Here is a 12,530-nt window from a genome sequence, read left to right as displayed (position 1 = left end):
TTCTACCTGACATTCTACCCGTTGAAGACGTAAATCACAGGAGCCAATAAACTGCATGAGAACTGTCTTAAGTGAAAATGTTTGTGAGGCGATCAATGGATCATTGGATAGAGATAATGATGCACTGAATACTGACCGAAGGGAAATTAGAGACTTCACTGGCAAATTCCATTTAACGACATGTCACAAGGAGAAATCAGCCATTTTGTTAGCCAAATTTTAGCCATTCTCGCCGTTCCTTGTGGATACTCATTACTTTTGTCCTTACTTTAACCATCCTCTAGTTGCCCGACTTTTACTTCTCCTCCTTATGAGGGAAGAACTTTCTGCCCTACGTTCTGAGACTTTGCTGCTTACCCCGGCTGATGGCGAATCGACTGCTGTCCTGAGGACGAAGACTGACTCTGTATGCTGACCCATTACGGAGGGTAACTATATGATGATGAAATTGTAATTGTCTGTTTGCCTTTTCTTTCTAGGTACCAACTGCTCTTTTGATAGTTAGATAGTTAGATGTTTTCTAAATTCGTGTTACAAAATTGTTTTGCATGAAGCCCAACATGTTAATGCTAATTCTAGGTTAGTTAAGGAGTTCATTAAACGAATGCAAAAAGACAAATGACTGAATTTTTGCTGTGTTGAATAAATGTGCTAATGATACTCTGATAAACTTGACTCATGTTGACGTCGTGCTTCGTTCTAATGTTTGTGATCTTTACTTTGATGAAGTCTTATTCGAGTTGCCATATTGTGACTTTATTGATGCGTTTTCTGGTATTGAGACTAATAAACTTACTAGTAGAATGCAACTAATAGGGAATAAATATTGTAAGCCTTACTAAATTCCGTGCGGTTATTCATGACTGAAAGGTCATGATGAGTTTTGATTCTTATTAATGTCATTAACTAATTTGATTAATTTGCTGTTGTGAATATTAATTAACATTTTGGCACTAACCTTGAACACTACGTCGATTGCATCATAAATTTTGAAGCTATTGCCCCCTTCCCTGTGCCATGATGCCCCGTATTTTAAATATGGTGCACACAGGTTGGCGGTAGGGGGCGCTGAGTGTCACGAGAAAAGTGGTGCTGCACTGGGTGCACCACCACCACTTTTCTTAAGTCTGCCCGTGTGTCATATGCATATGTAAGACCAGCACAAACAAAAGATGGAATAAGGTAGGTTAGAGGGAAAGCATACACAGTGTGCAAAACATAGGTGACAATGATAAACCCTGTGGAAATCCTGAAGGAAACTCCAAATTAGCTGATGTGAAATCAGCCGGTTTAATAGATTGCATCCATCATTCACAAAATAAGACAAACCAACAGAGTTTGGTGCCTGCTACTCCAACCTCCTTAAACAACTGGCTATTATGGTATGGTCAACAAAAGCAGCAAAGAGGTGAAGGAGGCCACTCCCTCTATGTCACCTTCATCTACAACGTGACAAATCTCTTCCATGACAAGCAATATGGCCCTTTCTGTGCCTCTTCTTGCATCTAAAACAAATTCTAAATTAGAGAAGCCTATCACTGCAAAGAGGTGTCTATCCCTGCATTGATTAGGTTATCACAGGACGGCTATCACTGCATTGATCAGGCTATGATACGGATGCTTGTTACTGTATTGATCAGGATATCACAGATTGATATAAGGGGCAAAGAATGGTCACAACACTCAGTAGTAGGAACAACTCCAATCAGCCTCAATCACAAATGTCTTGTTATTTGGAGATCCATGTGCAAGCACTAGTTTGCCCAGCAATCGTGATTACAAGTAATCAGTGCCCCCAGTACTTTTACCCTTTAGGTTTTGGCAGGTCAGTCTGGGAAGTTTAAGAAGTCAAAAAGGCCCGGCAAATACATGAGTATGTGAATTTTGATAAGGAAAACACCAAAATCCACATGTTATTCTCCAGGGTTAGAAGACATCTGGCAATAGGTGCTAGGGTTTTGGATTGTATATGGTGCAATAAGTAGAACACCCCTATCTGAGACACTGGTTACTGGTGCCTATTAGTAAGGTGCAACTTTATGTTGAGCTATGAAATATCCTCTATACCATAAACCACCACAGTAGAAACTTGAGCTTATGAATAGGAAGCAAAGGTGTTCCAACTCCTGTTAGAAATATTGGATATACATGATTTTAGAGAAGAATGAGGAAGAAAAATACTAAAAAAGTAAGAAATCTAGTTCTCAAATGTCTCAAATCCTAAAGACTTATTGGCAATTTCTTCACAGAGAAACATGATGAAAATGTTCCTAATTGTTCTAATTTTTCATGATACTAATTTGCTGAAATCATCAGGGAGCATATTTGGCTGCATGTGCACATGAACAAGCTCTTTACCTCACACCCATATAGCTTGTACGGCAAACCCAGGATTTTGTAGTCGATGAGCAGGTTTCCTCTCAGCTGTGTGAATGCTTCTGCAAAATCTTTCATGGCCTGCTCATAGCTGCAGAGAGAAAAGAGGGACGGCTGTAACAATTAAGTAGTGCCACGTTATTTATGCAATTAGGAACTTCTAAGGTTGCAAAATAACCTGCATAATTACACATGATGGATTTGCCACATAATTGTCCCTTTTCGGCATAACCAGTTCATTTTTTAGCAAATGAACACTTTTATGAGCCTTGATATGATTTTATATATAAATATAAAATAAATATATATCCACACACACACATATATACCTCTATAGGATGGGAGTGATGCATAAATTATGCAAAAAGGTAGAGAGAACTCTGGGTAGTTCCCAAGTGTAGGTGGGGAGCAGCTCCAGTAAAGAGCACCCTGCAACACCAGCGACACTCTAGATTTGCTCACCTCAAATGTTTGTTTATATAGCAAAGTCTTTAAGCATAGGATCAGCACTGTGCTATCCACGCTGAGCTAGATAGGGACAAAGTATTTTGCCATTTGAACAGCAAAATCTTTGAGGCTAGGATTGACACAGTGCCATCCTTGCTAAGCTGTAAAAAAGCACAAGTAACAATTAAGTAGGTCCACATTATTTGTGCAATTAGGGACTTCTAAGGCTGCAGAATAATACACATAATTACACAAATTATGAATTTGCCAAATAATCCATCATTTTTGGCATAACCAGTGCATTTCTTAGCAAATTAACACTTGTTTGAGAATCGATATGAATATATATATATATATATATATATATATATATGTATATATGTATGTTTGTGTATATATATATATTCACTAAAAAAAAAAGGTTACAATGACATAGTTAGGAAACAGGATTTAAAAAATCATAGAAATTCACTTAAAAAAAAGTTACAGGGACGTTATAGTTAGGTTCACATTTTAAATATACAAAACTATAGAAATTCACCTGTTAGATTTATCTCAAGTAACTATAACTCATACCCTAAGGTAACTATAACACGCGCCCTCGCCATGCACAGTTTTTTCATCAAAAATGTTACTGCAAATATTACATTGATATTATCAGTTATGTTATCAAAGATGTCATGTGTGTCGTAATTTGTGGCGGACCCCGGGGATTAGGGGGGGGCTGGGCGCCCCCACATGAAAATGGCAATGCCCCCAGGACTTGGACCACCCGGGGGCTACAGTTAAATGAGCACGGGAGCCTGCACTTTTTTTTTTGTCAGATAACAGTGCAACCGCCACTAGGTGTGTATATATATATATATATATATATATATATATATATATATATTTTTTTCAAAAAACAAGATTCTCTTTCTGTTTTAGCAAGAGAAAACCGCACTCTGTCGTTGTGCCAAAAATACCTTAACTTTTAATACATAGGTGAGATCATAAACAAACAAACAGGAATCCCCTGACGCGTTTCGGTCTCACCAGACCTTGTTCACAGGTGTTTGAAACACCTGTGAACAAGGTCTGGTGAGACCGAAACGCGATGGTCCAGGGTGCCCACTCCTGGGACATAGCTGTTTGCTGTGGCTTCACAATTGCTAGTTTATATATAGAATCAAACAAGCCATCCTTCGTGTGTCAATATGACACATTCTCAATATTGAATGTTTACCCCACGAGTCTCAGCAAATTGAATCTTATTGCATTAAATACACGGCAAATCTGCTTATTCATTACATCACCTTTTGGGACAGGAATTTTTTAAAAAACACGTAGGTTACTCTCCTGATATCATCGGTGTGGCACCACACACCTTATTTCCCCATTTTCAGACAACATCCGATGTATATTTCCCCTTCTTGAGATAGTCCTGCTCTATGCTTAATTGGGAAGAACGTGAAAAGGAAGAAGAGACCAGCAGTGAAGTTGTCAAAAAAGAGCAAGTTCCCTGCAGCACAGAAGAAAACACGACAGGCCATTCAGAATTACACGAGAGAGGCCAAAAATATGGCATTCAAACGTACAACTGTTGCTCTCAACAGGAAGAAGCCTATTTCTATTTGTAAGTCAAGGGACAAGGAACATGAGGGGTGGAAGTCCAGGAAACTGGGCATAATGGAAACGAATCTAAAGAGGTACAAGACAGCTGGTAATGTAACGCAGTTAGATGCACACACTTGAGGCACGTATGTAACGTGTTTGGCTCGGAAACATGTCATTGCTGTATTCATGACTAAGGTAATCTGTTAAAGCTCAAAGGAGACAGGTAACCATAGTGTGGCACATGGCACCTATCATGCCCGTGATCACATATCTCTACATTCTGATGCTTGGTTGCATGCCTGGAACCATATTTGAATGGACTTTCTTACAGCATCAAAAACCCGTTCAATGATGGCCTTGGTGCATGCATACACATAGAGGCCATCCTGGAATGGTAAAAAAAAACATTTAAAGCTTGATCTGTGCCGATACTGCAGAGGGTGGCGCTAAAAGCACATGAAGGCTGGGGGAAAGTGGGTATGGTTTTTAACAATGAGAGGTGACTGGAGAAGAAGGAATAGCAGGGAGAGAGAGAGCTAGGGAGGAAAAAACAGAAGCCAGTCTTATTGTGTTACTGTGTATGACACCAAAAGAACACAATGAGCGGGATTTGCTGAACACGGTTTAGCTGTTTTTACAATGATCCCACTCAACTAGGCATTTCAACAGTAATGTACATACAAACAAAGTAAAAGAAAAGGTCTTTTAAGGGGAAAGTCAGGAGGAAATAATAGACCATGAAGTGAGAACGCAGCAGTGAAAGATTCACTATGCAACTCGGGTCTGGAAGGAGTGTGGCGCACACCTATAGATTTGCTGTCAACAAAGCATGACTTCTGAGAGGTCTGTGGCATGCTTCATTCTAGTTACTTGCCCAGCCCCTGACGATCCAAGGTGGTGAATATTGGAACTCGAGTGCCCAATGGAAACCTACAAGACTGAGGCCGTGTATGAAGAGAAACACAGAAAGGGTATCATGGCTAGCTTAAATATGTCATAAAACAAAACATAGTTTCTACGTACTCTCCCAGTCTGAAAAACACTGTTCCCCTCGTGAAATACGCCACGGCCAAGTGTTTGTCCCGTGCAATGCTCCTGGAGTAGGCCTGTGAAAGACACAAAGGCGCATGTTACTGACAAGCACAGTTTTACCATCAAAAACCGAGTTCATGAGCACTGGAATTTAAGGGGTCTAGGCATGAATGAATTAGAGCTGTAAGTCACTAGCACCAGATTGATAATGATGACGCAGAAAAGAGGTACAAACAAATATTCATATATCATATAATCAAAATCGTATAAGGTAGTGTGATTTTAGCAAAGAAAAATAATGTACGTGGGAAATTGTGCCCACGGGGTAGTTCGCCATTATTATAAACAAGCTTAATTAATCATGAAGAATTGACAAATGTAGTAATCTGTCATAATTGCAAATGTATCCTATGATTTTCTTGTTGAAACTGTTTTATGCTTAACTTAAATTTAGCAGAGGCTTTGGCCTAGCTGCCTGGTCTCGAATTTAACTGCATGGTTTTCACTTGTATTAACAAAGACACATTATTTTACTTTAAGGTTGTATTTTTCCAGTGAGATGACTAATACATTTATTTCAAGGTTTCGTGGTAGGCTGGTTTCATCCCTTTTGAAGCAAGGTCAGTTTCTGCAGGTGCGGACAATAAAAGCACTGATACCGAAATAATTGGCAAACTTTGTTGCAACTTGTGTTCCAAGGCTCCAAGGACACCTTATGCAAAAATGAGTACTAGGAGAAAGACACTATTCATTGGAAATATTGAAGCCACCCAATGAAACCTCCAGTGGAGACCCTGAAGAATTTGGAATGTTTCTTACTTAAACCCACCTGACAAAGAGAAGTCAGACATTTTTCCTTGATGCCATTTTGAAGCAAGATTCAAGAAGCCATTTTAATGACACCTTGATGCCTTTTCTCTGCCGCAGAGAAAGAGACTTTAAAGAATTCTCACCCTAGAGACTTTAACTTTGATGTTGCCCCGTCTTGTCCATGCAGTAACTTTTGCCCCGTTCTCCTTGCTGCAGCAAGGAAACTTGCCTTAACTCTGCCCCCTTGAAATCTGCCCCATGCTGATCGAACTGATACCTGAAGGACGAAGACTTTTCTTGAATGCTGATAGTATTTGGTAAATATGAAAGGATAATTGTGTTATGCATTGTGTTTTCCTTCCTAGGTACCAACTGCTTATTTTGATAGGGCCCAAGCTAGAAGTTTTCTAAATTTGTGTTGACTAAATTTGTTTTGCATGAAGCCCCACATGCCAATGCTAATTAGAGGATAGTCGAGGTATTCATCTGATACATCATGCTAAATTGAAATCTTGTTATGCTGACCGATGTATGAAATTAGTCAAATTCAATTGCTTATATTAGTGATTTGCATTGCTATAACCGAGTGCATTATAATCCAGATATTGCGTAGATTGCGTTTCTTCCGCCGCTTTGGACAGCTAGTAATGTTTGTATACATATATCATTTGATTTTGAGACTTATATACATTGTGTTAGCTTTGTTAATATAGGGAAATAAACTCATTAACTTTTAATAAACTGGTGTGGTTATTCATGACTGAAAGGTCACGGTGTGACAATTACTGATTGTTATTGATTCTTAATGTATTGATTGATTACTAATCGATTATTGGTTGTTATTATAATTAGTTATCGATGATTGATTTGAGTGATCAGACTATTCTTGGATGAGGAGAGCCCAACTAGGTTAAAAGGTCCACCGACCTCCAGCGTGTACAAGTACAAGTAATTTATAAGGACTGGATGCGCTAACAATAACATTCCACATTCCTCAGAAAGCGGGATTTCTATGGACAGGCTTTCTAGTTCCATGTACAACAGATCTCCAATTCACCAGAAGCAGGCTTGTCCGCCAGACCCAGACGCACTGTCCTTTATGTCACAGAGTTCCAGGTCACTGGGGCAGACTCTTCCGCTCATGTGTGCCTCAGACTTCAGGGTAAACAGCGCAGATTGTTCCAATCTTGTGTATTTTAAAGCTCCAAGATAGACTGGCATGAGCCCGGGTGCCAGTGCCCTTGGTCATTAGGCACAGATTGATACAGTCCTGAGCCAGACACCACAAAGTGTACGAGGTTAACAGTACATACAAAACACTGGTTAACACTGCTTTGTCTGCAGACCTCTGCCCAGTGGTCTTGCCCACCAGCAGGTGACACTCATTAGGGCACTGGGTTTAATGTCAGATCACCGATGATCCAGAAGGGGCACTGCAGGTGTTGGGAATTGTCTGAGCAACACACCTGTTGGACTGCAGTCACCATTCAATTGAGAGGTGGTGGGTGAAGCCATATGCGAAACCTCAAATATTATAATATATCAAAATATTATATTTAGATACCGCCATAAACGAGGAAAGGTTTGCTCTAAGGGTCGTGCAGTTATGCATTTGGGGTACTTATGCAACATGACTGGCTTTGGGGCACTTCCTTGTTGTATCTGAACTATGTTGATCTGTCCAAGAGGAACAGGTCTCTGTAGTGTGCCACCTGGTACCCGCCACACATATGCTACTGCACATCCCCGTATCCTGAAGCCAAGATGTATCTGCCGCAGCCATCTTTGAATAGATTTTCTTAAAACATACGAAAATGGCCTTGATGCATACATGCGCTTGCATGGGAGGTCATTTCGGAATGGTAAAAAAATGTAAGCTTGGTGATTGCCGATCAAGCGGAGAGAGCAGTGCTCACAGCATCAGGGGACTAGGGTGAACGGGTTCAGGGTGTGGATGTTAATAAAAAGAGGGAAGTGGGAAATTGGGGGGGGCAGCAGGCAGACATGGGGAAGGAAATAGTTCCTCAGGTGCACTGCATAATAGGACCTAACGTCAGCAGTGTAAGGATACATGCAATTCCAACAAAACGCTGTGTGACCGAAATGCTCCTTAGGCGGCGCAAGCACAAGAACATGGAGGAAAGCTATTGAATCAGGAGCAGGGAAGTGAGACAGGCAAGACATTATGAGAAAAAGGCGCACCCTACCTATTGCTTTTTTCAGTGCTTTAAATGGGCCGGTCCTCTCCGGTACCGAGTACCGGCACTTTTTTATTTTGAGAGGGAGAGTACCGGCATATCTCAAGAAAACCGCAATACTTTTAATTGGAGAGTACCGGCACTTCTCGGAAACAAGCAGGTACTCTGTTACAGAGTACCTGCACTTCTATTTTTCCATTTCTAGCAGTGGCTTTTTTTTTTTACAACAGGTCCTCGAAACAGACTGCTAGATCTGCCTGTAGGTTAGATCTGAAAATTAGAGCCCCCAGTCATGATTGGCTGGGTGTAAGTATTGTAGAAGGTTTTAGTTTCTCTTTCTCTTCTGTCCTCGCTATTGTTTCAAGATGTTCACTCTATTTTAGGTATACAAGAATCATACATAAATATATACACATTGAAAAGAACTAGTTTGCTTCTCCAGTTTCTCTGATGACAGAAAGACCCTCGGACTTCTTCAGCCCTTGAAATGAAACCACTCCTGTCCCTAGCATATGGTCTCAATATAAGAGCAGCACACACACGAGGCACCCACTGCAATAACATCACTCCAGCCTGCCGTTCCTCCATTAAAAGTCAACCACACCGGTCCAGCGTCCAGCAGGCATCTAACCACCTTTTTCAGCTCTCTAGTCTGCCAGCAGGTAGCACTGAAAGCCAGTCAGCTAAATGGCGTCACATCGCACCACCACCACAAGCAGTGCTTAATTTGTGCTTGTTGTTTCCGGTGCTGAGCACCGGCACTTCTTTTTGAGGGTCGGTGCTTAGTCTTCTGCCTCAAACATTTGCTGCGAGCAAAAGACACATTTGGGAGAGACGGAGAAAGAGAAAACCAAAAAAGCATCACAAAGAGAGAAAGTAGAAAGCTGCAAGAGTGCGCTGCAGGGAGAGAGAGTGACTTTAAATGGACTGAAGAGGCCGGAGATGGCTTCAGGATTACGCTGCTTCAGTATTCGGTGTTCGCACATTTAATTGCAGCAGCCGCATTTTAAAATGAAGGCTTTGGGCACCGGCACCTTTTTATTTACAAATTAAGCACTGAGCACAAGGCATTACTAAAGGGTGGTACGATTTATTTGGGGCTAATTCTTTATCTTGGCCATAAAACATGAGGTGCAGCACGCCTCTCTCTGTCTCTGTATGGCTGTCCCGCTCTGTGTATCTTTCTTCCGTTCTAGGTAAATCCACTTTCGCTTTATGTCTCCCTCGCTCCTGTGCAGTCTGTACCTGCGATGCCCGTCTGCCCTGGCCGTCTCCCTTGGTTCCCTTAATCTACGTTCTCTGTACGTGTGATGCGCCAGCGGATGTCTCATTGGACCGTTCCTCTCTATGTGTCTCTCTCTCTAGTGCATTTTGTACCTACTGCTGTACTAGCATCTTTCTATGTTTCTGCTTCTCTGCTATTCCTCCTTGTTTCCCTCAGCCCCGGCCAAGGCCTACATATTGTGCCATCCTGTGCCTCATGTCTTCTCCTTTTCTCCCTCATTCTTGTCCAGTCAGTGACAATGATGATGGTCTTGCCGTTGTCTCTTGCCCCGGGTCCAGTCTCTCTCTCAGATACGTCTTTGTTTTTTTTTTTTTTGTTCTCTCTCTCTCTCTCTCTCTCTCTCTCTCTCTCTCTCTCTCTCTCTCTCTCTCTCTCTCTCTCTCTCTCTCTCTCTCTCTCTCTCTCTCTCTCTCTCTCTCTCTCTCTCTCTCTCTCTCTCTCTCTCTCTCTCTCTCTCTCTCTCTCTCTCTCTCTCTCTCTCTCTCTCTCTCTCTCTGTGTTGCCCTTTCGCTTGGTCTTACTCGCGTCCCCCCCCCCCCCCTTCTCCTATCCTCGAGCTGTGCTCTCTTCCCTTCGTTTTGTACCTTCTCTCTCGTTCTTCTCTCCCTCTCCGGTCACACACGGGCAACGCATATACACGCTTGTATCTCCCACGCTCCGTGTCTGTCTCTCACTCTCCGTGTCTTCCTTTCTCTCTGTGTGCATCTCTCTTTTTATTTCACTCTTTACCCTTCTGTCCCACATTTCACTCTTTCGGTCCTTTTACTTTCATTCCACTCTCTTACTATCCTTTCTTTTTTCACTTGTCTCTATTTTTCTCTCTCGCTCGGCCTGCTTCTCTCCTCCGCTCTCCTTATCTATCTCTCCTTTCTCATTCTAGCTCTTGATCTAGTTTTATTTCGATATATCGCTTTGTCTCTCTTCTTTTGCTTTCTCGTACTCTCACTATGTCTAGTTCTCTCAGTCTTGCCCCCTCTGCCTTTCACTTGCCCTTTCTCGTTTGTCACCTTTTCTTTTTCTCTATCACTCTCTTGCCTGTTCATTTTCACTGTCTCCTTTTAGCCTGCCATCCATCTCTATCGCCCTCTCAGGCTAGGTGGCTCTCTTTTTCTCTGCTTTGTCTATCCAATTGTCTTGCACTCTCCGGCTTTTACCCCTTCTCACTCTCTTGTTCACTCTATCAGGCATCACTCTGTCTTTTGCTTCCCCCATGTCCCTCTCTCTTTTGCGGCTCCTTATCTCACCCCTTCTCTCTGCCTCTCCCTGTTGCCCGTCTCTTGTCCTGAGTCCTCCCTGCAGACAATGTCCAGCAGGGCACTCACCTCTTCGGCCAGATTAAGGTCCTCGAGGATCAGGTGGATGCATCCAATGTTAAAGCATATTTTCGAGTGGGGGTCCTGCACAGATTCAAAGGCGTCCAGCGCCTTATCCCAGTCCTTCCTGTCTGCTGCGGACACCCCCTCGGCCCAGAGCCGGATGGTCTCAGCCAAAGACATGGTTAACTGCAGGCCTGAGTGGCTGCTGTGTGTTTCCCCTTAGGAGGATGGTGCACGTGCGTCTAAACAGCTCGTGACAGCGGAAACCGTGGACCTTGCTCACTAATGCACTGCAGGCGGAACCTTCAGGTCTCTCTTGAGAAGGCAGATCTCGATAAGCCTTGCGCGTCTCCCTCTTAATATGCACCGCTCTCTTGAAGACGGATAGTTTAGTTGGGACCCAAACGTCTCTTTCTCAAAAGATGGTTGTCCTTTAGGAGGATGATATAGGTGGGTTCTGAAGTTCTGTTTCTCAAAATTCTGTGGTAGTGGAGACTTTGTGTCTGTCTCTTGAAGGCGGCTCTTGATTGATGCGCCGAGTCTCCCTCTCCGATGCAGGTCTTAATGGATATTCAGGGTCTCACTCTGAAAGGCAGGCCTTGGTCCCGGAATGCTCTCGGGTCTCCCTGTCTGAAGCAGGCGTTGGCGGAAGCTCAGCGTCTCCACTCAGATGCAGTTCTCAGCGGTTGCTCGAGTGTCCCTGTCCGAGACAAGCCTTCAGTGCTAATCTGGTGTTTCAGTCGAGGTCCGGTCTTGGTGGGTTCTCCGGTGTCACGCGGAACACAGCTCTTGGTGGTTGCTTTGGTCTCCCTGCTGAAGGCAGGCTGCGACAGACGCTCTTCTTCCGAGCTCACTAGACGCTGTGAGTTGTAGGGAGCTGCTAACGGCCGTGCCTGACTGAACCTGCAGAGGAAGTGTAGCCGAAAGCAGCCGAGGAAGAAGCACTTCCCCTAAACTGGCGCACTTGTGTAATTCTTTCTCCCTCACTGGTTTCCCTAGCGCAATGCTGCGACCCGGCGTCCACCTGCTTCTTCTCAACTTCGCACTTTACCGAACTCAGCCTTGACAAGCAGAAAATGAAGGTTTTGATTTATTAACGCATAAACGTAGTGCTGAAATAATCATGTGTGACATTAACCGAATTAATTAAGATTGTACGGGGACAAAATGTGCCCTCAGAGTAGTTTGCCAACATTTATATGCGTGCTTTATATAACATGGTGTATTAGAATTGCACTAATCCGACATAATCATAAACGTGTGCTACGATTTGCTTATTTGAAATGCCTTAGCTTAGCATTACTTTAGCGGAGGCTTTGGCCTAGTTGCCTGGTCTCACGGTTTAGATGTTCGTATTTTTCCACTGTGCTATTAAACGTGTATTTCTGCTTGAAGCTGTACTTTTCCACAGAAACTGCTCACATGCTTATCTTAAAGTTGGTGCCAGCATGGCATATTTTCTCTTAAATT

At 42.8% G+C, this 12,530-nt stretch overlaps 1 protein-coding gene across 1 annotated transcript in view; it reads right to left on the bottom strand.

The window, feature by feature from the left end:
• NCF2 (neutrophil cytosolic factor 2) overlaps window positions 1-11,959 on the bottom strand; it is a 172,880-nt gene extending 160,921 nt beyond the window's left edge. The window contains exons 1-3 of the mRNA XM_069232040.1: window positions 11,067-11,959; window positions 5,443-5,525; window positions 2,359-2,467 (exon numbers count right to left, since the gene is read on the bottom strand). Of these exons, the coding sequence (XP_069088141.1) occupies window positions 2,359-2,467; window positions 5,443-5,525; window positions 11,067-11,240 (366 nt within the window). The 5' untranslated portion in view covers window positions 11,241-11,959. The remainder of the gene's footprint in view (window positions 1-2,358; window positions 2,468-5,442; window positions 5,526-11,066) is intronic.
• Between the last annotated feature and the right edge of the window lie 571 nt (window positions 11,960-12,530).

This window comes from Pleurodeles waltl, chromosome 4_2 (assembly GCF_031143425.1).
Source record: "Pleurodeles waltl isolate 20211129_DDA chromosome 4_2, aPleWal1.hap1.20221129, whole genome shotgun sequence".
In the NCBI taxonomy this organism is placed as follows: Eukaryota; Metazoa; Chordata; class Amphibia; order Caudata; family Salamandridae; genus Pleurodeles; species Pleurodeles waltl.
Note: the sequence above shows the minus strand (reverse complement) of the source record. Positions and strands in the feature narration are given on the sequence as shown.